This window comes from Macrosteles quadrilineatus, unplaced genomic scaffold, assembly GCF_028750875.1.
Source record: "Macrosteles quadrilineatus isolate MER2022 unplaced genomic scaffold, UCM_ALF_1.0 Scaffold_9__3_contigs__length_116548681, whole genome shotgun sequence".
Classification (NCBI taxonomy): domain Eukaryota; kingdom Metazoa; phylum Arthropoda; class Insecta; order Hemiptera; family Cicadellidae; genus Macrosteles; species Macrosteles quadrilineatus.
In genome coordinates, this window is record NW_026542602.1 from 47,876,280 (window position 1) to 47,901,437 (window position 25,158).

The 25,158-nt window shown below is 35.5% G+C and overlaps 3 protein-coding genes across 4 annotated transcripts in view; 1 reads left to right on the plus strand and 2 right to left on the minus strand.

Annotated features, from left to right (window-relative positions):
- Positions 1–810, minus strand: part of LOC129004084 (C-type lectin 37Db) — a 76,964-nt gene extending 76,154 nt beyond the window's left edge. For both annotated transcript variants that reach the window (XM_054432475.1, XM_054432474.1), the window contains exon 1: positions 690–810. In XM_054432475.1, coding sequence (XP_054288450.1) covers positions 690–792 — 103 coding nt within the window. In that variant the 5' untranslated portion in view covers positions 793–810. The remainder of the gene's footprint in view (positions 1–689) is intronic.
- A 4,042-nt stretch (positions 811–4,852) lies between these two features.
- LOC129003416 (uncharacterized) lies at positions 4,853–17,845 on the minus strand. The gene is made up of 2 exons (XM_054431708.1): positions 17,841–17,845; positions 4,853–5,867 (listed from the first exon to the last, which is right to left on the minus strand). The coding sequence occupies exons 1-2, from the start codon at positions 17,843–17,845 to the stop codon at positions 4,853–4,855; spliced, it is 1,020 nt and encodes a 339-aa protein (XP_054287683.1).
- A 1,758-nt stretch (positions 17,846–19,603) lies between these two features.
- Positions 19,604–21,505, plus strand: LOC129003417 (dynamin-1-like protein). The gene has a single exon (XM_054431709.1). It carries the CDS (start codon positions 19,604–19,606, stop codon positions 21,503–21,505), a length of 1,902 nt encoding a protein of 633 aa, XP_054287684.1.
- The last annotated feature ends 3,653 nt before the right edge of the window (positions 21,506–25,158 follow it).

Genomic DNA, 25,158 nt, shown 5'->3' on the forward strand with positions numbered 1-25,158 from the left:
TGTTGACGTTTCATCTAAGACATATATTGTAGATTCTTGTGTATTTTTCATTCATTCGTTAGTTCATACCACAATAATTACCGTTACTATATTCACGTTTATTGTTATAGATTCAATGAGTGTCTGTAAAAAAACAACGGTTGCAAACCTATGTTACTCAACTGTTAGAGAAAAAACAAACATCGGCTTAGTTATGTACTACTTGTTAAACAATCTTGTCTTAAAATTGTAATAAGCTACGCTTGCAAAATTGTTTTAACTCATATTTAGACCAATCGGTTGATGTCATATTGATCATTATTGTAGAAAAATTGAAGTAATAAACGGAATACATTGTTCGTTGGGTGTTTAATAAATGGTCCAGACTAAATGAACTGCCAGTAACCAAACTGCAAAATGCATTGCTCATCTACACTTACTATGGCCATTTGTTTGCGTTCTCATCTTTAATGATGATAGATTGATTTGATTTTCAATACCGTAATGCTTAATTGCTGGTAATTTTGTTTATTTTTATGCTATAAACAATCATGTGGTCAAGTTCAAGAGATTGGTTTACACTCTGAATAAAATGGATATATTTAAGATACCTCCAAGATTTTTATTTCCTTAACTCATCAAGCCAATAATTTTCAAAATTAGTAACTAACACAAAATTTATTTGCTAAACCTAAATTTCGAAATCTTACTTGGGTCAACAGCAGGGAGCTTGGCGCGGGCTTGAGCGAGTACGTAGGTTGCTGCGACGAGGAGCAACACTCCACAAAACACCGGCACTTTCGCTAGCACCATCGCGAGCGTACTGACTACTGGAACTGGCTACGACAGGACTGGAGTCTACCTTCCAGATCAGCTGATCAACAATGCACCGCTTTCCCCAGCTGATGTTACCGACGCTGCTGTTTTCGTTGTTTACTTACTTGTTAGAATGTGGACTCATGAAGTGTTTAGAACTTTTGACAATTGAAGTAGACAACACATTCCCTTGTTAAATATGTGGCCCAGAAAAATGGCCCACGCCACAGCAAACCTGCAGACTAAGAGGATTTTCGTTTGTTTGATTGGGTTTTGTTTAAGATATTTTCTTTAACTTGTCAGATTTATTTCATTTTTAAATAACACTAGAATAACGAGTACTTATGTTGTCTGCTACCTTTGCTGCTACGTGAAAGGAAAAGTTGTTTTGATAAAATGTTACTAGTAGGCTTTAGTATGAAATAAATACATTGGCTTGGTTTGAGAAAAATGCAACCATGAACAAATAACCTACAACTTTTTCTCCTTAAGAATAACAAGAATGTTAACGCACAGTTTTAGAATAATTTCCTTCGTAATCTCTAAACCTACAACAACGCGTCAATATACAAAATATTTAGTTTTTTCAAGCTCTACATGATGGTTGTAATTATAACCTGGTAATTTTAGGTTTTAAGAAAGAAATTTAAATTTTAAATTTAAATGTTAACTAATATCTTGAAAGTGATATTTAAAATGTCATTTTCCGCAAAGGCTTGTAAAACCAATGTTAACAGGTTTGAAGGAAGAGCTAAACTAATCTTACAAGGGGACGAACCTGATTTTAATTATCAAAGATGAGGTCTTACCACAAATGCCAAGGCCGCTGATATAGCATCAAGACCTTGGGTTTACGCAAGTAGTAAAAGTAGGGTTATAAATATCTGTCTCATTCGTATTTCACAAAATGTGTATTAAGGGTCAAGGTCACCCTTAGAGTATCGTAAATCATCTGTTTTAAATAATCAACATGGTAGAACAGATGGTCCAGAAATATGTTAAATACTTGAATCTAAATTGGTCATCTAAACCTTAATTTCGTGATTAGTAAACGAACACGAAAACAATTTACGCAATAAAAAATGTTTAAGAATGCAAAACTAATTCGATATAAGTGGACTGTTTGATTATAAACTAAATGTAATTACTAATTCGAACTACTGTATATGATCATGTCAGCAGGGCTACGGTTACCATGGTTACCATAGGTTCTGGCGCACACCGCTTGGAGCACCGAGAAGTTACTTAGCGCGTACGACGTAAGTAAATGGCGCTCCCATCGGTGTGCGCCAGAACCTATGGAACCGCAGCAAAGCTGATGGTCCATGTTTAATTATTTTTGTCCATGATATGATTTAATACGTGGAGGGGTCTGCCTTTCACATCCTACATGAATGCTATGTGAAAATGAATAGACTGAAGAGGACCTGGTCCTATAGCAGCCTCAGTCCGGGGCTTTCGGCTCTCTTGACTGACATATGATATTTTTTGTGTCACTTGAAGTCTTGAACGACTCGACAGTGTTTACTTGATCGTTCCCAAAGACCGCCCTTGAACAAGGACCTAGATAACGTCTCTTGAGACAGATACGAGGGGTTAGTTTATGACCGAAGGACGGTCTCGTTTTGTTAGAAGCTGACTTATGGCCCGAGCTGAACGAATGTGTGGTTGATGTGATCGTAAACAGTGTTTGACAATATTTGGAATGTAACAACAGTCTTTCTGACAACATAAATATGAAGATACACAATCTACGAAATATATTACAACCACCCTCCTCAACACTAACCAAAAACCAACTCTATTTCGATTGTAACAATTGATAGCAAGGTGGAGTTGGATATCAAAGTTGGGCCAAATAATGTACGTACGTTTTAGAATTACTAAAAGCGTATTCCCATTTCGATATCGATTTAGGGTTCGATCTTATTGGGACTTTCAATTGTTAAATAGAGCTTTGGGGGGTAAATTTTGATCTTCTTTCACATTCTCTTATACTACTCCAGCTTTTGTTTTAGTGAATTTAAACTTTTAGAAATATAACATGGGCCTTATGGGTTGATTGGTTGCCTTGGTTCCCATTCCCATGACAGTATTGGCAAGATAACAATAAAAGTGTAAACAAAAGATTCATAGCATATGTTTATCAACAAATTATCTAAACTAGTACATTAAAAATACAGAACAAAAGGGAAGAACAATTGGATATAATCATTGACTATTGGATACAGAAGAAGACGTAGTAATAATAGAGATCGATGAAGAAGACATCCCTATATGGATCAGCTGTCGCAAATTTTTTACTAAAAAAGAATGTAGTTGTGTGAGCCTGTCACAGATTGCACTAGTGTCTAAAACTCTATTTTGTACCTTATTTTTTGTTACTGACATAGTTGCTGGGTCACAACAGTTGCTATAGCTCATAATAAGTCATTCCATTAGTTAGACTTGGTAAAAGACATCGTGTAATCGGCAGAAATCAGTAGCTTAGATCAGCGAAATCAGGTGGCTCACATCAACTAAGATAAATTTGATTAAAAACCTGGCTACAACTTTAACATTGGGATGGAATGTCTAGTTTTTGTATTAATAGTCAAAGATATAATACAGTTTAGTTGGTTGAGTATCCAATTATTTACTACAAAATAGTATTACCAATTATGTTTATGCATTATTGAATTTAGATAGTGCAAATAGGCATTGCATTTATGTGAACCAAATATACCATTGACTTTCGGTACTGTAAGTAGACATTCCATTCATTTGAACCAGATGTACCATTGACTTTGGGTACTGCAAGTAGACATCCCATTTACATAAAGTAAAACAGATAAAGCATTGACTTTGGAAAACATTAGATTAATAAGCTTGCTCCGCTCAATATTGAAAGCTAACTGCATTGTACACCTAAGTGTATCATTAAGTTAACATTGACTACTTTCCTACATCAAGACAATGTCTCCTTCTTTACGCTTGCAAACACATTTGAAAGTGACAGTTTGCGGTTCCATGAACATTGCTGAGACGACATAAGTACAGTTATGAATCATACCAACTGTATCAAGAGCATCATAAGAGTGCGTGGAACCATGGGTAATTAATACAAGGACGTTATAATACGAGAGGAAATTATAATTCTGGGGCGATAATTTGTAATTTTAGCGAATTTCCCATAGGGACTACCACAGGTCTCATGGTAAGACGGGACCGATTTACTTTTTTCGTTTTGAAGTCCCCATAGGCCAAAAGTCCTTCCGTTCATATTCATATATTTCGCATTGCCGTTTTGTAGGAATTTAAAAAAATTATGTTGTAGTTGAAATGTTGTCATGCACTTAATAAGGAGAACAATAGTAAATTTTAAATTCCTAGAAGGATAAGCAAAAGTTGTAGTTTTCTTGTTTATGTATATACACCGTGACCCAAAAATAATGGATCAATTAATATTCGTGATCAAATCTTTGGTTTAATGTACGTGTGACCAAGGGTTGTAGAAAAGTCAACTATGGCAAATTTTAAAGCTATCATCTTTATGTTTTTGTCCCCTTAAAATCAGCTGTTCCATTGTTGTTAGCACGTTTAAATTTTAAAAATGTACAGCTGTAATATGGAGGTGAATTTGAAAGCACAGCGTAGAGCATTGAATGGTTTATAGAGACAAAATCTGAAGTGTGAATTTTTGTCAGGGGGTTTGTGATTGATCAAGTTTGTCGCTCGCCGATCTAAAAACTTGAACTTAAAGCAAAGATAAGGGAAGCATTTGGAAAAAATATTTCACAAAATGCGCCGCAATGTGACGTCCGGGCTGGAACACTGACTTGACTTTTTTATCACATAACAGAAATGTTGAGTGTTATGTACTTTGTAATTAATTACTGACTCTCGTACTTTTGATATCGTCGCACTTAATCTTGAATGATTAATCTAACCTAACCTAACCTTTACTGCTTCACAGATTAACCTCATTGATACAATTTTAAAAGAGAAGGTAACCCTCGTCACTTCTTCATCACTGAGCAGAACCTTTGGTAATTTATGGCCTCGGCGCTGGGGATATTTATTTGCTCTCGGCGCTTGGGAGACTCGGCACTGGGGAGACTCGGCACTGGGGAGACTCGGCACTGGGGAGACTCGGCACTGGGGAGACTCGGCACTGGGGAGACTCGGCGCTGGGGAGACTCGGCACTGGGGAGACTCGGCACTGGGGAGACTCGGCGCTGGGGAGACTCGGCACTGGGGAGACTCGGCACTGGGGAGACTCGGCACTGGGGAGACTAGGCACTGGGGAGACTCGGCACTGGGGAGACTCGGCGCTGGGGAGACTCGGCACTGGGGAGACTCGGCGCTGGGGAGACTCGGCACTGGGGAGACTCGGCACTGGGGAGACTCGGCACTGGGGAGACTCGGCACTGGGGAGACTCGGCACTGGGGAGACTCGGCACTGGGGAGACTCGGCACTGGGGAGACTCGGCACTGGGGAGACTCGGCACTGGGGAGACTCGGCACTGGGGAGACTCGACGCTGGGGAGACTCGGCACTGGGGAGACTCGGCACTGGGGAGACTCGACGCTGGGGAGACTCGGCGCTGGGGAGACTCGGCACTGGGGAGACTCGGCGCTGGGGAGACTCGGCACTGGGGAGACTCGACACTGGGGAGACTCGGCACTGGGGAGACTCGACACTGGGGAGACTCGACACTGGGGAGACTCGGCACTGGGGAGACTCGGCACTGGGGAGACTCGGCACTGGGGAGACTCGACACTGGGGAGACTCGGCACTGGGGAGACTCGGCACTGGGGAGACTCGGCACTGGGGAGACTCGGCACTGGGGAGACTCGGCACTGGGGAGACTCGGCGCTGGGGAGACTCTGCACTGGGGAGACTCGGCACTGGGGAGACTCATTAACCTCATTGATACAATTTTAAAAGAGAAGGTAACCCTCGTCACTTCTTCATCACTGAGCAGAACCTTTGGTAATTTATGGCCTCGGCGCTGGGGATATTTATTTGCTCTCGGCGCTGGGGCTTTGAGACTCGGCGCTTGGGAGACTCGGCGCTCGGGAGACGCCACGCTAGCACATAAAACATACTACAATAAACCTAGAATGCCAACCGCATGGTAAAAAGCGTTAAGAACTTTGAGAGAGCTTTGCCTGTCAATTCGTAGGCAGTGCAACAAGCGTTGCTATGCTGACTGCATACTGCACAGCAACGCTGGTGACGCTGGCCAAGTGTGGTCGCTGGTTGGTGCTTCATATGGTTGTGAGGAACGTGGTTGGGTGACACCTTGTGTGAGTGGAACTTTGTGGAACACAAGATAAACAAATTATTTGTTTTTGTTGTTATTGTTCCTGAAGAAGGCTTGAGCCAAAATGTACATTTTTATGGAACAAGTAAGTAGTTATGTTAATAGTTTATTTATTTTTTATAGGTTTCTATCTGGTCATTGTAAACTAAAATTTCGGTTTTTACACATAGCCTAGAGGTTTGTAGAAATTTCTAAATAGTTCGCTGATAATCTAGGACCATTAAGTTACTGGAAACTACTGAAATGTGATCATTCAAGTGCAATAAAAAAGTGTTAAGCTTAATTGTTAAATAAGCTCTTAGCCTAAATAACTCATCTTTCCTAATAGTATATGGTCAATTTGCAAAATCAAACAATAAAATATACATATTTGGATATTATTTTTAGCAGCTTAACGACAAACGGTTAAGCGGTGAAACCATGGTAGGAATGACTTGGGAAGTTAAGAAAAAACCTGTATTTAAAGTTAACTTTTCATCTCTTTTGATAAAGTGTTTGTGCCAGTTCTTTACATGTAAACCATCCTTTTTGGGAATCCGGGATTTTCATAAAATTTATTTTTATTTATCCCAAACGTTTCAGTGAAAAACACACTTTATCTCTGTACCAGCAAACCGAAATATTGATTAAAGCTAATGTTCTTTAACCTTTTAAATAGGAAATATGCCTGAAATGTTTAGGATTGTTGTGTTAATCCAATTAGGAAAATTGAAACTCGCTTATGCTGCAGGTTTACTGCGGTCGGGGTATTTTTAGATTGTAGGCTGTTTCCAACTGAAAAGTCAGCTGGTTCATTGTTGAATCTGAACCAATAATGTATCATCTCCTGCCAAATATTTCATACAAAGCCACCTAAAGTAATAGACCGACCAATGTTTTGTATGTTTTGGAAACTCCACTGCATTCTTAATTACAGTGTATTAATTGCGCCAAAGAGTTCCGCCCTCAAAGGGTCCCAAAAAATGTTCCTTAGTTGCGCTAAGCCCAAGCCAGGTAGGGGCAAGATTCCGACAGAGGGAATATCCTTGTTTACGTGTCATCATAGCCAAACATATCCCAACCTAACCTAACTTACTAAATTAAACATACAAAGAGGGCCACCACTTGGTGCAGTTAATGTCCGTCAGATGGCTACCTGAAGTCGTTTGCGCAATTCAGAAATACATCAACCTGACTCAGGTCAATTGGCGCAATTAATACCCTTCCCTTAATTACACCGGGACGTTTCATAATACCATTGTAAATTTTATTTGTTTCACGTAATTGGAGTCTTTAGTGTAAATTAAAATGATTATGTGTACATAAAACGTCGTACATAAAAACACTAAATGTTGCAACACTATTGGCAATAATCTATGGCTAAAATACTTAACAACTTTGTTGTTAAATGCTATTATAATTATCGTTTGCACTCCTTGACGTCATCAACAAATTTGCGTATCATCTACCGTATAGCTTATTACTCCATGTGCTGTGATGATATCATCAAACTCCCAGCTGTTCCGGCACAACACAACCTATCAGCTGTTGATTGTTCGAAACTACACTGCAATTACTGTGAAAGGTTTTTATCGCGGAAATTAATATCCGTGAATTTTATTGATAACTTATCTCGTTTTACAGTTCGATTAGATTTAAAGTCGCTGACTTAAAGTGTGATAGTGAAGTGATAGGTGTGTAAACTCTAATGTTTTAGCAAACATGATCTATTGAGAGGTTTTTCGTAATGTCTACAACTGCAAGATATGCCATTGCGTAAGTGTAAGTTGGCTTAAAACCACCTTAAAACTGTACAGTATCAATTATGTATACTAGTGTAGGGTATGTTATTTAGATGTAATTTTTATTAAGAACAATATTTTATGTTGAAGTCGGAATGATTGTTGAGAATGTTTTTTGATTTATACCTTTGATAAATAAATGTAGTAAACCTATATTGGCCAAGCTTTTAGCTTTGCTTTATTACTTTCATACTCAAAATTTGATTTTGTCCATTAACTGTCCTTTTTTTTCCTGTTGCACATAGGTATCAGAAAATGTTTGGATGTAAGAATGTTGTTATACTCTACGGATTTATTATTTTAACTCATCAACACAAAGTACGTTAAAATGAAAATGCTTTAGATAGAAGTCATTAATTTTTTTACAATAGGGCAAACTTACAATTTTTTGACACAATTATTGTTTTGTGACATTAATCTAATTTATAATTACCGTACAACTGCTGTTAAAACTTTGTGTGTTGTGTGAAAAAATTGCTGTTAGATTATCAGCAGCATTGCTTTTGCCGACTACGTGGAAAGGTAAAAACCTCCCCCCTCCCCCCTCTTAAAGTAATATTGCTCTTTCAGTAACTTATTAGGGTACTCAACTGACTCAACCACATCATTTCTTCATTTAGAACAAAACGAGCTGCTGAAGAAAACCTCCTTTTTATACTAGTAGGTAGGTAGTACAACAAATAACTTACAAAGAAAACGGTGAGCAATATTGTACAAAACGTTTACCACCTTTCTTTCATTGTCTTGAAAAACAAATTTCTCACTTTAAGACCAAGAAATATTTCAAATTTTAATTGCAACCTACTCGTAACTTTGACCATATTTTTTTACAATAACTCTTTATGCTTTTAAACATATTTATTATCGAAATGGAATAATATCACAATACACATTTTGCCAATTAGAAGAAGAGCGACTTGACATGGAACGATAAAAGTTATTTATCTAAGTTAATGAAGCATTCACTATGAAAAGTCTTTGTACTTCTTGGGAGCATAAAATGCAGATTGAATGCAGCGTTGTTGCTTATCAGTTCCTGCTGGGTGGCGGGGTCGTAGTTATCGAGATTGTTGTTATAGTTTAGTCTGTCTGCCAGACCAACATATACAAACCGACATACACTCCACAAGGACCTAAGATCAACTCTCAGTGAGTCAGTCTTCAGAGAAGAGATCAGACCTGGAGCTACAGATAGGTAAGAAACTATATCATGATTTTAGTTTTATGCCAACAACGTCAACTTTTTACGATTTTATAGGATTTGCTCCTAGTATCATGACAATCTTACAATATTTTATGAATTAGGCCACATCTTTTAATTTGAGTCATAGACATTTTATCTGGGTTCAGACTCAGTCACACACAGGATAACACCTTTCAAACCTTTACCTGACATTCATATATATTTCTTAGTAATCATTGAAAGAGCCGATTTTCAAACAATGGAAACATAGGAAAGTCATAGAACACCGCCAAGGAGAAGAAATAGAAATAATGATGTTTTTTAGCGAATTTCCCCTATAGGGAATAAGCTATTACCGTGGTACTCATGGTAAGACCTGGACCCGGGACCGATTTCCTTTTCGTTTCGAGGTCCCTAGAGACCAAAAACACCATCCGTTCAAATTCATACATATATATGAAAAATAGAATAATAGGGCTACTATATATAAAACATTAATAAACTTAGTACCCAAGTAAAAATTATTTATTTAAATATTTACTTATTTACTTAGTAAATATTTTAATAAATAATTTTTACTTGGGTACTAAGTTTATTAATGTTTAATATTTATATATGTGTCCGTTAGCACGATAACTCGAGCAAAAATTATCCGATTTTGATGAAATTTGGTATAAACGTGTAAACCTACTTTTATTCGAACGAGTTCACGAATCAGCATGATCGGACTATGGGAACGGGGGTTTATGGGGGGTTTTATGGGGTAAAAATAGGGTTTTCCCATTTTGACCCTAAAAACAAAAAATTTCACAATTTCTTTCCAAACCATTTTGTAAAGCTTAAAAACAAATAATTTAGTATAATGAAGCGTTATTGTTTGCTCAATGGTTACGGAGAAAATACGAAAAAATTGTAAATTTAAAATTCCCATGTTATTCTTATAGAGAATAAGTCAACTGTTGTAGTTTGCTTGTTTATGGACATACTTTGATCGAATTTTGAAAATACGTGCATTTCTTACTAAAACTATTAAGATTTTACAACAAAAAACACTTTCCCCCCCCCCTTGCAGCAAACCGTAGTAGATACTCTTCAAACTAATTCTATTTAAATAGGGAATAAATGTGATATTTTTAGGGAGGCATTTTAGTGTAAATCCAATCAGGCAAATGGAAATTTGCTTAGTCTGCAGGTTTGCTGCGGCGGGGGTATTTAACAATTTTGATTGTATCTTAGTACTGGAATGTTATTTATTTATACAGGGTGATAGGTACTCAGAGTGATAAAAGTTTTTTGGTGTAAGTACAAAGTAAATGCAGTGTGATGATGCATATAAAAGGTTCCAAGTCTAAAAATTTGCTTCCCAAAGAATTATTATTATTTTTTTTTTTTTTAAATAACTACCTACCTATGTTTTTAAACTTAATACAGCTAATTCTCCATTACCTGTAAATGGATTTGAGTAGATAATGTCATTTTCGTGTTCTACAATAGATTTTGAATAAGAATAATAGAAAATGACGGGGGATTAGTTGTAAAAACGGCCGTAGAACGATTGGCACACATTTTTAGCCGATTTGGAATAGCACGACTGGCACAATCATTAGAGGGGATTAAGAAGGGTCAACCTGTAAGGTTCGGAAAGGCACGATTGGCACAACAGACCGGTAAGAAAGTACCAGCCAGGTAACCAGAATGAGGGAAAATGTAAATTGATTTGTCCCCACAAATTCCCTGCTGTGGTGCTTATTGGAGTAAGCAAAGTGTAAGTTTTGCGCGACAAATCTTCAGCTACGGTCACTGCACTAGCTGGATCCAAATAAAACTACACTAACCTAACAAACATTGGTCTATTGCATTTGTTCACACCCTGTATACAAGAAAGTGTCCGAATGTGGTAAAAACTGCGCCATTTTATAAGCTTCTCAACAGGGGGGTTTTATGGGGCAAAAATTGGTTTTTCCCATTTTTGACCCTAAAAACTTAAAATTTAGCATTTTATTTCCAAACCATTTTGTAGAGCTTAAAAAAAAATAATTTAGTATATTGAAGCGTTATTATGCGCCTTATGGTTACGGAGAAAATTCCAAAAAACTGTAAATTTAAAATTCGTATGTTATTCTTATGGAGAATAAGTAAACTGATGTAGTTTGCTGTTTATGGTCATATTTTCATCAAATTTAGAAAATGCATTCATTTCATACTAAAGTATTAACATTTTACAAAAAAAAAAAAAACACCTTTTTACCCTCCCTGTTGAGCAAACCTAAGTACTCATTAAACTAATATTATTTAAATAGGGAATAAATGTGATATTTTCAAGGAGACATTTTAGTGTAAATCCAATCAGGCAAATGGAAATTCGCTTAGTCTGCAGGTTTGCCGCGGCGGGTGTATTTATATTTATAATCGGACAGCCTAATGCGGCTAATGAGTAAAGCTATTTGTAGAAAACACGAAAAAACTAGATCAGCTTTTGAAAAATGATAAGGAATCTTTGAGTCGAATCTTTAAAAGTCATCAGAAATTATGACTGTTATTCGAGACATGACCTAGATTCCCATGCTATTTAAATGTGAATTATTTTATTCCGTAGCCTAACAACCTTTTGGTGCATAATTAAGAAAAATTGATAATTTCCCCCAAAGCCCAGACCTATAAAATGAGACCCCTCCCAGCTTTCTACGGTCTTCCGTTCGCTCACAATTTCATTGTAAAATTTTGTGCTTACGGAATTAATAGATTTAGTATGTTGTAGCCCTTTAAATTGTGAACGAAATGGTAGAACCCCCATTCCTGAAAAAATAACTGTTCAAAGGTTATTGTAGCTTATGTTATTTCCCATTAAAATTCCCAGAAAATAACAGAAAATCGAAATTTAAAAAAATCATGTTTTGATTAAAATTTGTAGATAAAAAAAGATCGGACCAAAGATAACTGAAATATAAAGTTTTTTTTGTGTAAAAATAAGGCAAAGTTAGTCGGGGAACCCTTAATTTTGTCTGGTCTTACAGTTAAAAAACGTTTTATTTCAGTAATTTGTCGTCCAATCTTTTTAATTTTGGTATTGTTTGATAGGGAATTGTAAATTCTAAAAAAGTATTCCTGACATATTTTCATAGATTAGCCGTTTTTGAGTTATTTAAGTTAGACAAGTTCAAACGGCCGCCATTTTGAAATGTACAATCGGAACAACTTTATTATTTTTTCTATAATAGATCTTGTGTATGTTAACATGGTTACCAAGTTTCATAATCATCGAATGAAAAACTTCACAGATAAAAATATTTTTGTATAAAAAACAAAACGGCAGATAACTGGGTAAATATGCATTTTCGGACATACCTTCACTATTACACTTTTTTCTTCCTTTTAGTATGAGGATTAATTTCCCAAAGTCCTGAAACGTTTTTTATGGACACCCTGTACAGAAAACATATAATGTACTAGCTGACCCGACAGACGTCGTCCTGTCCTAATGTGGTTTTATGTCAAAAGCTCGTTCATTTTCAAGATGAGCTCGTTCGCATGGCTCAATCACGTCCTGGTTGAAGTTCGTTCGCTACGCTCACTCACCTTTTGGTTGCAAATTAGCTGGTGTCATAAATAAAAATAAAAAAAAATCGTGCTGCACCCTGTTGGTAAACTTATTAACTTTTTAATGCTATTGAACATCACAGAATCAAATTGCTTAGTTGAACCAGCTGTTAATATTCTTTAATCTATATCTATAAAAGAGGAACTATGTATGTATATATATATATATGTGTGTGTGTATATACGTTATGGACTCCGAAACCGCTAGACAGATTGTAATGAAACTTTCAGGCTTTATTAAGCATCTTTCTAGGATGGTTCGAGTGAAGTTTGGTGCAGATCCGTCAAAAGGGCTCTGCCCCAGAGGGTTTTAAGTGGGCCAATGTCAGACTTTTTGATCTACAATGTTTACAAATAAATATAATTTAAAAGCATATGTTTACTTTTACCAATTGTTTTGTAGGTTAATAATCACAACATTCTGTATTAGCATTAGTCATGATTTGAAATAGTGCTACAGTGTTTCTACAGAGTGCAGCACAGAAAACTATTTTACTTTTGAATAAGTCTAAATTTATAAACCCCAATCGCAGCACACCTGTGCACTCAACAACGTTTAAATTCTTCAATGTTAAATATTAAAAACATTAAAACCTTTATCAAAATATTATAAACAATAAAAGGGATGACTTTTTTAAATTTATGACAACAGCTAATTTGCAACCAAAAGGTGAGTGAGCGTAGCGAACGAACATGAACCTGGAGGCGAGTAAGCGTAGCGAACGAGCTAACCTGAAAACAAGAGAGCGCAGCGAACGATTTCCAACCTGAAGGTGAGTGAGCGTAGCGAATGAACTTCAACCAGGACGTGATTGAGCCATGCGAATACTTATGAAGTTAAGCGGGGCAAGGCCCGCGGGTACAGCTAGTTCCATTTAAATGAGTACTCATAAGGTTAACATGGGAAACTCCAGAGCCACTGGGGTGGAGCCCTTTTGACATATCTGCACCAAACTTCACACAAACCATCATTGAATAATGCTTAATAATGCCTGAAAGTTTCATTAAAATCTGTCGAGGGGTTTCGTAGTCCATAAAGGACAAACATACATACATACAAACAAAACATACATTGGATTTTATATATATAGACTAGCTGTTAGCCCGTCCTACGTACGGGAATCAAGTAGTCAAATAAAACTGAATAGCCTAGCCTATAATAATTCAGAACTGCAAGTTTACACGCATAAAGAAAAATTCTGGCAGACTTAATATATAACCTTTCTCGTTAATACCACGTGACCATCTAATTCTTTCGTCTGATATGCATTTAAATCCGTATTATTTTACAATAAAACTGCAATTGTGTCGATTTGAAAAGCCTTGAAGTGAGATTTGCGGTCGATTTTCACACACTGGTTTAAATTACAGTAGCTACGTACCACCTTTAATTGCATATTATCACTTACTGTAGGCCTACCTTATTTTACCTAAGGCCACTAAAACCTTAAGAGGATTTTGGCCTCCCATTCTCTTATATCCCTTGCCTCTGCTAATTTTGATCCAAGTCTGGTGAAGTCTTTCATTGCTTGGTCCTCCAAGTGGTCGTCTAACTTGTGGTACTCATCGGTAAGATTTTAAAATAAAATGTATCTTCTCTCCTCCACGCATATCTAGGTGTTTAAATATTCCTCTTAGCTTCTGTTTTTTCATATCCCAACCTCCATTATTATAAATGGCCCGTATATTTTCTCTGCACTCTATTTCTCATACCCAGCAATAAGGTTTTTCGGTTCTTTGGTCAGTGCCCAAGTTTCTGAACCATACACTACTGGGATATTATGGTATGAAATGAATCCAATTTGGTATCTACTGACAACCTGCAGCTTATTGGAGAGTTTTCTAGTGACCTACTACAACTGTTGAAATTTGAATTACCAACCAAAAATTTGGTATGTCAACATATTGTGACATTATAAATCATCCATACCTATCTTTTGTATCGATTTCACTGCATTAATTATTGCTGAATAAATTAGTAAACAAAGAAAATCAAAAACAATAACAGAGAAATAGTTTGTTTAGAAACAGATGTTTAGTTGAAATAACATTCATTTGAAAAAAATCGCTTGTCATCTGTAGAAAGAATTTCAAATTGTAAACACGCTAGTAAGTAGTGTGACGTATTTTTTCTATGTTTACTATCCATATTACCATTATCCGTTCTAATATCTGTGATAATTACCAACCCTCATTGAATCTATGTACATTCTAATTTCCCGTTTTCCTTCATCCAAACTATAAGTTAAAAAATAAAATCGATATTTTGCCTACATCAGCGACCCAAACGTAGCCACACATGAACACACGCCAAACAACGTTTTAGATTTGACAAAAGGATAGTAATTATAGTCCTACTTGCAGTAGCCTTGTCAATGATAAAATCGTGTTTAATCTCTGTCATCCATTTGTTTATCTCTGAATAAATCTCGTAAAATAATGTTCATAGACATTTCTTTGAAGAGTCGTGGGCAGAGCTTCGATTTGTATACGGCAAAGGGCTTTCTTATCTCTATTGTCTACTTAATCCCTACTAATCTTACTTATTTCCTATAATCAATGACTAAATTAAATAACCTCCTAGTTCCATAGAATATTTTTATATCTAACAAAAAACCACTAAGTGGTAACACTTTCCCCGCCAAGTCAGCAATCCAAAAAAGATAATAAATCATTACTTTTTCCGCCAAGAAAAACAATGTAATGTATGTAAGTTTGGCAACTTGGCGGCAGACTTTTGCTTGGTTTTTTTTCATTAAAGTTACGTTCGTGGATAATTTCATAAATCAACTTCTCTAATTAATTAGTCCAACTAAGTATATTAATTTCGAGGTAATCAGTAAATATAAAACCATCACTATTATGATTTTATGAAATGTAGCACAAATAAGGTCAAATTTTGTAAAATAAGCTCTCACCTAGCAATGTACTAATGGGAGAGATACTTGCTCATTGACACTAGTTATGGTATTTTTTTAAGTGATCGAGCAAAAGTCTGCCACCAAGTTGCCAAACTTAAATACATTACACTGTTTTTCTTGGCGGAAAAAGTAATGATTTATTATCTTTTTTGGATTGCTGACTTGGCGGGGAAAGTGTTACCACTTAGTGGTTTTTTGTTGGATTTTATTTATTTTTGTAGAAAATTAACAGTTATCCTAAAATAAAAATCCTCTTTTCTCTGATATAAAGACCACGGCACAACTACATCTCATTTAATTTTAATAATATTGTTTGTGTAGAACTAAATTCTACATTTTTGGTCTTATCTGATTTAAACCGATTAAAAACTTGTTGACACACGTACCAAAATTACTATTTAACAAACCCCCTGGGCTTAAACTCAGTTTCAAATTTCATCAATGATCATCTTGAACAACATAAAATGCGTTGGTGTTACTTAAGTGTTCTGATAATTAAACCTGTATATCTAAAGACTAGTGTAAATTGAAAACTTATTATAGAAGTAAAAATTTAATCAAAAAGTTTAGGTTTGTTAGAAATAGCATAAGGCAAAACAAATATTGAAAAACTAATTTATCCTAAATTTACATATAACTTTTCAATTGCTTGTTTAACATACGTAGAGTGATTTTCCCGATTGTTTTATTTGCTTTAGTGTATCAAAACATAAAACAAATACTACGTTTCAAGTTCCTAGGTTTCATATGTTTTGATAAGTAGTATTAAACTGTTAAAAATGACGAGCTGCTGTACCAGTGTACCACACTGCATTTTTCAATTGAAAGTATCGGGGAATATCACTGCTCTAAATAATTTTATATAGTAAGTCGTTCAAATCATTCGGTATACCTGAAAAAATATTTTATAAAAGTTTTAAAATAATTATCAGCTGTTCCTATGAATTTCTCTAACATTTAAATTAATTGAGACTTAATCGCAGCCGGTCCTTCTTTTGTTTTGATTTTAATACCATGTTATTTAAATGGGCCAAAATCGTACTTTGAGGGCTTTCCAGGGGTTTATGAGTCAACGCACCGACTTGAGACCCTCAAAAGGCACATCTACACGTTAAGGGCTTTCAAACCACATAAAAACTTGAAAATTGAGCCAGTGGTTTGGGCTGTAGGTCCGTCAACATTCAAGGAGAAAGAGGAGGAGGAGAAGGAAAAGGAGAACACGGAAAATTTGCAAATTTTCAAACTATTTTTTCTCGGCTCAACCACAACAGTTTTTTAATTGTTTTTTTTTATTTTGTTGAGAATGAGTGCCCCTATCCAGTAGATGAACAATTATTTTAATAGCTTTTGTTTCTTCAGAGCTATAAACGAGTAAAAAAGCCACTTTGTCACGTCATGTATATATACACTGCAGCAGCTGTGTACCGCTGGGGGACTTGGCGGGGCGGAACGCTGCCGCGTTCCTTAATCTATCCTATCTAGCTGTTAGTTCAAACAAATTATATTGCACTAAAACAAGCCCAAGAGTTAAAAGACTGCTCTAAAAATAAATTAGACTATCAAGTATTTACAGTGTATATTAAAATAATCTGTCATCCCCTTACCAAATAAATGAATGCATCAATTATTAAGGCATTACACATAGTATAAATAAGTCAATCCTACGTATGTCATTTCATTATTATTCAAATGCAGAATTTGTGTCACACACGCTTAATGTTTACAGCTGTTACGTTTTATACCAAAAGCTAGTGTAGAATGTAAGCGTCGGCTGCTAAACTTTTTAAAATGTTAAACTTATTTTCTAAAAAACTGAAACCCTAAACTAAAATGATGGCTTTGACATTACCTAGTTCTCAAAATTATCTTTCTTCCAAAACAAAAATCATAAAAATTCCGTCTAGTGGTTGATTCAGAATCGTAAAATAAAAAGCCCTGTCACGTTTTAGTATATATACGAGCTGTTTGGCCCGTCCTACGTACGGGAATCGAGTAGTCCATTTAAACTGTATATAGTGTGTCAATTACTAATTCACGCATAGTTTAAGCAGTTCAAAATTTATAGTAACGAAAAAGCTGCCAAGATTATTTAAAACATGTGATCATTGCTATTTTCCCAACCTTTCCTCAAAAAGTCGAGTAGTAAAATATTTTTCATAAGCTTCCTTTGGAAGATTCGGGAGCTTCGATTCGTACACAGCAATGGTACTTATTTCCTATGATCAATGACAAAATCACAGAGTAAATAAACTAACCTCATAGTTCCATTTTTGAAACGGAGTAGAATAAGGCACGTATAATCTAATCTAGTATAGGCATTGATTAGTGTTAACTAAACATGGATGAACCACTAAGTCAAGATACTAACCCAGTTGTTCAGGCTACTAGCAGCTAGTGTTCAGGCTAGGCTGAGTCCTGAAAGCGGATCCATCTCGAAACGGCCAAAACTTAAGAACAGATCCTAGTGTTTGATTTATTTTAAACTTTATTTTTCTGAAATAGATAGCTAAATTATTCAGTGCAATCATCCCACACTGCTAATTGCAACACTCAACTTATTTATGTAAGCTAGTGGTAGGTTACAATTAATAATTATTATCCCTGTGACCGATTCAGTGTGACATCTGATATCAGTCAGAATCAGACGACATTATTGACAACGACACGACAACCAACGAAAAGAGTAATTTAGTGATGATAACTATTATTAAAACCATTAAAAATATAAAAAATAAGATATATCACTCGTTTAAATTGGCAAAAGTATTAAATAAAGAGTAATAAAGCTGAGGATAATATAAGAATAGTTTTTTAATGGATTAGAAACCCATTACTCTGGAAAGTGTTATAAAGTAATACAAATTCTTATGCATCAAACGATTTAATGAACTGGAGCAAAGTCGAGTCGTTCTCTTTCTCTCTGTCTCAAGTTGACAAAATTGTATCAGAAGCTCATTGACTATTAGATATACACATCAGTTACCTCGGAAAGTACTTCAAGAGTTCTGCGCATGCGCAAGGCGCAAGCTGAGGTGCCCGTGTGTACAGAACGTCGAGTTATGTCTTAAAATGTAAACAAATTGACATGAATTGCGGAATGTTTTTCCATAAGGCCCATGTTAAATTTTCAAAAGTTTGTATTCATATTTTGGTGAAAATAGACTTTTCCTGGCTATACCACTGGTCTAGAACTTATTTTTGACACAGAACTTAGTTATTCCGTAAATATAAACGTTTTTGTGTGTACCGATTCCCAGATCGAAGTAACAAGGATTCAAACTGTACTCGTATTATATATAGGATAGATAGATGTTACGTTACGTCATGCATAATAACGATTAGTATCTTAGTTTTATTAAATACTGATAATGGGAAAATCACTCTTGACGCCATTCCGGTATTGATGTACTGAAATGAATAAAGTCATATGAATTGAATTGAATATTTTTTTATCGTTTAAATTTTAACTTCCAGCTGAGGGAGATTGATGCAGAGCTCAGCCGCAGTTCCCGGCTTGTCCAGGCGATGATCGCTCGCTCACTTCAACACAGATTTATTCTTCATCTCATCGGTGTCGGATTTTTTCTGGTGGTCGCTGTAGGAATCTACATTTCTGCTACCAGGGAAAGTTAAAACCCTCAATTTCCTCTTAGTTATTGCCCAGAGGGTGAATTTCAATTCCAAAGATTGTACAGATTCCAAACCACTCTTTATATCCGGTTAAGATAGTACTTTTTAGTGGAGAGATAATTATTAATTTCAATAAAGGCTAATATGTTGTCAGACTATTTAAAATAGTTAATTTAGCACTTGTACTTAAAAGGTTTTCAGTTATTGTTTCTGCATATGTATAAAGTATTCATCTGTGTAAAACTGTAATCAAGGATATTTTTTCATAGAAATAAAGTTTTAATGGTTAATGAGTAATATAATATTTACTGTTTAAAATATTGTTTTGTAATTGCAAGTGATATCTTGAGACTTTTTTAACATTTAAAATACGTTAAAATTATTCAGAATGAACGAACTAGTGGAGATCGTCAACCAGCTACAAGACGTGTTTCAGGTCAGTGGTCAAGTTGTCGACCTTCCCCAGGTAGTTGTGATAGGCTCTCAGAGTGCGGGGAAGAGCTCTGTTCTGGAACATCTAGTGGGAAAGTCCTTCCTACCCAGAGGTGTCGGGGTTGTGACTAGATGTCCTCTTGTTCTGCAGCTTTTACATTCGTCCACTGAACTCGCTGAGGAATACGCCATCTTCCAACACGACCAGACAAAAGTCTTCACGGATTTCGACCTGATTTCTGCGGAAATACTAGATCAAACCGTGAAGCTCGCTGGATCCAACAAAGGGATCTGTAATGTTCCAATCACATTGAAGATTTACTCCAACTCCTTTTTAAATCTGACATTGGTAGATCTTCCCGGGTTGACGAAAATACCTGTTGGTGACCAGCCAGACGACATTGAAAATCAAACCAGAGATTTATTGCTTGAATACTCTAGAAACCCAAATAGTATAATTCTAGCAGTGACTCCTGCAAATGCGGATCTGACGACGAGCGAGAGTCTAGCATTGGCTCTTGAGGTGGATCCTGAAGGTAAGAGGACTCTGGCGGTCATCACCAAGTTGGACCTCATGGACGAAGGCACAGATGCGTGGGACATCCTGTCTGGGAAAATCATACCGGTCAAACTGGGTATAATTGGCGTCGTCAACCGATCACAACGAGACATCATGGAAAACAAATCCTTGAAAGAAGCATTGAAACAAGAAAAAAAGTTTTTCCACGAGAATTACAAAGCAATTGAACGCTTCCACGGAACACCCTACTTGACGAAGACGGTTCAGAGAATCTTAACCGAACACATAAAAAGTTGTTTGCCAAAACTTAAAACAAACATCAAAGACAAGTTGTCAAAGAATCAAGAAGAACTCAAAGCTTTGGGGGATGTGAGTTTGGACAAGCCTTTGTTGTTGATTGATATCATCTCAAAATTTTCAAGAACGTTTTGTTCCATCATCAAAGGTGACACGGAGAACATTCAGACCACTGAGCTGTCTGGAGGGGCGAGAATCAATTCCGTGTTTCAAAAGAGTTTTGCCCAAGCGCTGCGGAAGATAGATGCACTATCTGGGTTGTCTGAAGAGGCCATCTTGACCGCTACCCAGAATGCATCAGGTGTGAGTCCCGGGTTGTTTGTTCCCGAGGTGACGTTTCAACTTTTAGTGAAGCAACAGATCCAACGTTTACGTCCACATTGTCTCCGATGTGTCGACCATGTCAACGAAGAGCTTTGTAGAATTGTCCAGACTTGCGCCTATGATCCTTTGATCGGACTTGAGAAGTATCCAATACTGCAGAAAGAAGTCATTCATGTCGTCACAGAACTTCTCCGCAGCCGACTTTCCATCGCAAACCAAATGGTTGACAACTTCATAGACGTCCAGTTAGCCTACATTAACACAAAACATCCGAACTTTGACACTAACCATGTGAGTGGCGAAGAGCCAATAGCTTTGGAAGAAAAGAACTGCATAGCACGCAAACCCAAGGTAAAGTTCTCGGAGAAAAAAGAAGAAATCTCTGAGAAAGAAGGAGAAATCTTGGAGAAAAAAGAAGAAATCTCGGAAGCAAATCGGGATTATCAACTAATTCAAAAATTAATTCAAAGCTATTTTTCCATTGTCCAGATCAGCGTTCAAGACACAGTTCCGAAGATCATCATGCACTCCTTTGTGAACTTTGTAATCGAGCGTCTCCACAGCGAGTTAATAGCTCAACTGTACAAGGGCAACACTTCCAACTTGATGAAGGAATCACAAGATGTCGTGGAAAAGCGCCAAGATCTTGTAACCCTTGTTGCTCAGCTAGAGAAGGCCTATGGGATTTTGACCTCTATTAAACCGAGCACAAAATAGCATGTTGTAACAGAAGACATCTGAAAGCCAAAATTTTTTTGCTTTGCTTGATGTAGCTTGTGTGTGGTAAAAATGATAGATCTTTACACATACAGGGTGAGTTTTAAATGAGTTCCCCCCCTACTTTTTTCTACATTTCTTAAGATATCAACTCCGGACCACGTCAGATCATTGTAAAGTAGTAAGTACTTCATTTTGACTGGGTACAAATTTTTGGCCGCCATCTTGGATCCGCCATATTGGATACAAAGATTTTTTTTCAAATGTAAAGGTAGGGTTGTGACCCATTATTCCAAACTAGAGTTTTACGCTGATTACAAGTACTGATAAAAAAGTAGGGGGGGGACTCATTTAAAAATCACCCTGTATAGATATAGACCCATAGATCTTTACATTATAGTTATTTTTATGTTCCACAAACAATAAGTGTAGGTGATTGTTAAGTAGTGAATGAATACAGTTTTGTTTATCACCCGACTATTATGATTATTTTGATTTTAGACTCGCTAAGATTCATTGAGTATCGTGTGCAATAGTTTAGTCAAACTGTGAAATTAATTGATACGTAAAAAATAGTCTTTATAACAAGATGCAATTTATAAAATACCACTGCAGCAGCAAACCTGCAGACTTAACGATTTTCTATTCGCCTGATTTGATTTTCATGATAATATTCCCTTTGTTAAATGTCAGATTTATCTCCTTGTCAAATAAAATGAGATTTAATAAGTATATTGGTTTCTTGCTATAAGGAAGGTAATAAAGTGGGCTTTTAAATAACGTCAATGATTTAGCATGGAATAAAAAGATTTGACCAAAATATATCCATAAACAAGCAAACAATATAAAATAACTCATTATTTATAAGAACTACGTGGGACTTTCAAATTTAGTTTCAACTTTTCTCAGTAATCATTTAACCATTTAGTGTACACAACGTTACAATATACTAATATATTTGTTTTTCTTTTTGCTCTACAAAATTATTTAGAAAGAAGTTGAAAAGTTTGATATTTTGAAATGGGAAACCCCCATTTTTACGTCATAAACCACCATAAAACCCCATTCCCATAGTCACTTACCTTCGTTTGGTCGCCATTTCAGATGAAAGTATTAAATACCCCCGCCGCAGCAAACCTGCAGACTAAGCGAATTTCAACTTGTCTGATTACATTTGTACTAAAATATTTCTATAAATAAGACATATTTATTCCCAATTTAAATAACAGATTTAACGAGTGCTTAGGTTTGCTGCTACGGGGAAGGTAAAAAGTGTTTTTTTTTTACCATACGTCAATAGTATAAGATGAAATAATTAATTTTGTTAATTTTTATCAACATATAGCCATAAACAAGTAAACTACAACAATTTTAATTTTCTCCATAAGAATAACATGTGAATTTTAAATTACACTATTTTTGAATTTTCTCCGTGACCGTTAGGCATACAACAGCGCTTAAATATACTAAATTATTTCTTTTTTTAAGCTCTACAAAACTGTTTAAAAATAAATCGCAAAATCGTTTGTTTTTAAGGTCAAAAATGGGAAAACCTCATTTATACACCATAAACCCCCGTTCCCATGGTATGATTATGTTGGTTCGCGAACTCGTTCGAATAAACGTAGATTTACACGTTTGTACCAAATTTCATCAAAATAAGATCATTTTTGCTCGAGTTATCGCGCTAACGGACACACATACATAAATATATATCTATATGAATTCAAACGGATGGTGTTTTTGGCCTCAAGGGACCTCAAAACTAAAAAAAAAAATTAATCGGTCCCGGGTCCAGGTCTTACCATTAGTACTACGGTAATAGCTTATTCCCTATATGGGAAATTCGCTAAAAAGTATTAAACTATTAATAGGCCTACTTGTGTATTTCGTATTTCCTATATTTCCGTCCCTAAAACAACGCATTAATATTAACAAATTATTTTCCTTCAAAACTTGTTTTAAAAATAGTATTTTCCCCAAATCAGTATTTTTGGAAAACATTTCCACAGAAAATTACCTTTATTCTTTACATGAATTGTGTGTATTTTATAGTTTGTTTTAAGAGTGATTTTAATGTGCCACAGTTATCAATATTGCATAATATTATTGTGTTATATTGTATAAGTTGTACACTTTACAATTAAGCTATATACTTTAGAGTAATTTGAATAATCTTCAATACATCGTAATCTATGATTTGTATATTGTAACATTCCTTACCATAGTTTATGCATAATATATTTTGACTGTTTTGATTGAACGTCCTACTTAAAGCTAACCAAAGATAAAACTTATTGGTTAGGTACCTAATTTTTAGGTACTGCAACAGTTTTCAATATAAAAAATTTTTAAGAGTAATGTAGCTTACTACAGATTTTTAAATGGTAAATGATAGCTGAGAACATTACAGCTAAGATGGATGAAAGAGTGTTTACATTGTTTGAAATTGTATGTGGTACACGCCCAATGAAACTTTTTGTTTACTTCATTAATATGTCCTATTTAACAAATCAGATTAAAATGTTACTATAGGTACCGAAAAAATATGTAAATATTTTGTACAATTTTTTGATTGCCTACATAGGTATGCATCAAGTGCAGTGCAACATTTAAAGTTTGTTACGGCTTCTTAGTTTACTGCTTTAGTAGGCCCTTAAGAATAATGTTTTTAAATCAAAACTATTGACATAAATATAATATTTTTGAAGCTACACAAATGTTATTTTTTTGTTATTTGGGCTCTCTATAAAACACAACAGTTTGATAGGGAGTTTATATCATTCACGGCTTTTACAACTAGTAGTCTCTGTACTTTTATTTTTTACCAATACCACTATTTAATTTAACTAGTGTCCCTGTTGCTCGAATTCGAGCAATGGCTAAGTATTACAGGCGTTATTTTAAAACTAATAACATCCATAATTTCTTATGACTTTTGTAGATTCGACTCAAAGATTATGGAAATACTCAAGATGTACATAACAGATCAATATAATCAACATTTCTTGTAAAAATCTTATCATTTTTCAAAAGCTGATCTTGTTTTTTTAGTGTTTTCTACAAATAGCCTTACCCACAGCCGCATTAGATTGTCCATAATAACGATTATAAATAAAAATAAAAAACATTATTTATAGTTCTTCTCCTTGGTGGTTTTCTATGACTTTCCTATGTTTCCATAGTTTGCAAATCGGCTTTTTCAATGATTACCAAGAAATGCAGCACAGTGTTAATTCAGTTTTCGTTTTAGTATATCAATTTATCCGGGCTCTCTCGCTTTTTTCCATTGTAATATTCACGCAAACCCAAATTCAAATAGTATATTTCATTTCAATCAAGTCAGTAAATGTTTGTAGCTAACTGTTAAATTAGCAAACTTATTGACTGTTTACAATCATCATGTTCTTCTTCTAACTTTTAATTTCTGACAACAGCTGGAGTTTCATAACAATTTTTGTTTCCCATGTTAACCTTATGGATAAATACGAAACTTTAAAGGGCCCCAGGGCCTCACTCTCTAATTATTTACCTAAAAAGAAAGTTTCCTGCACAACTTCACGTTACGCTCTTTCCAATGACACCAAAAACATGTCAATCGGTTCAGTAGTTTCGGAGGAGTAATTGTCACAAAAAACCTGCTTGCGTATTAA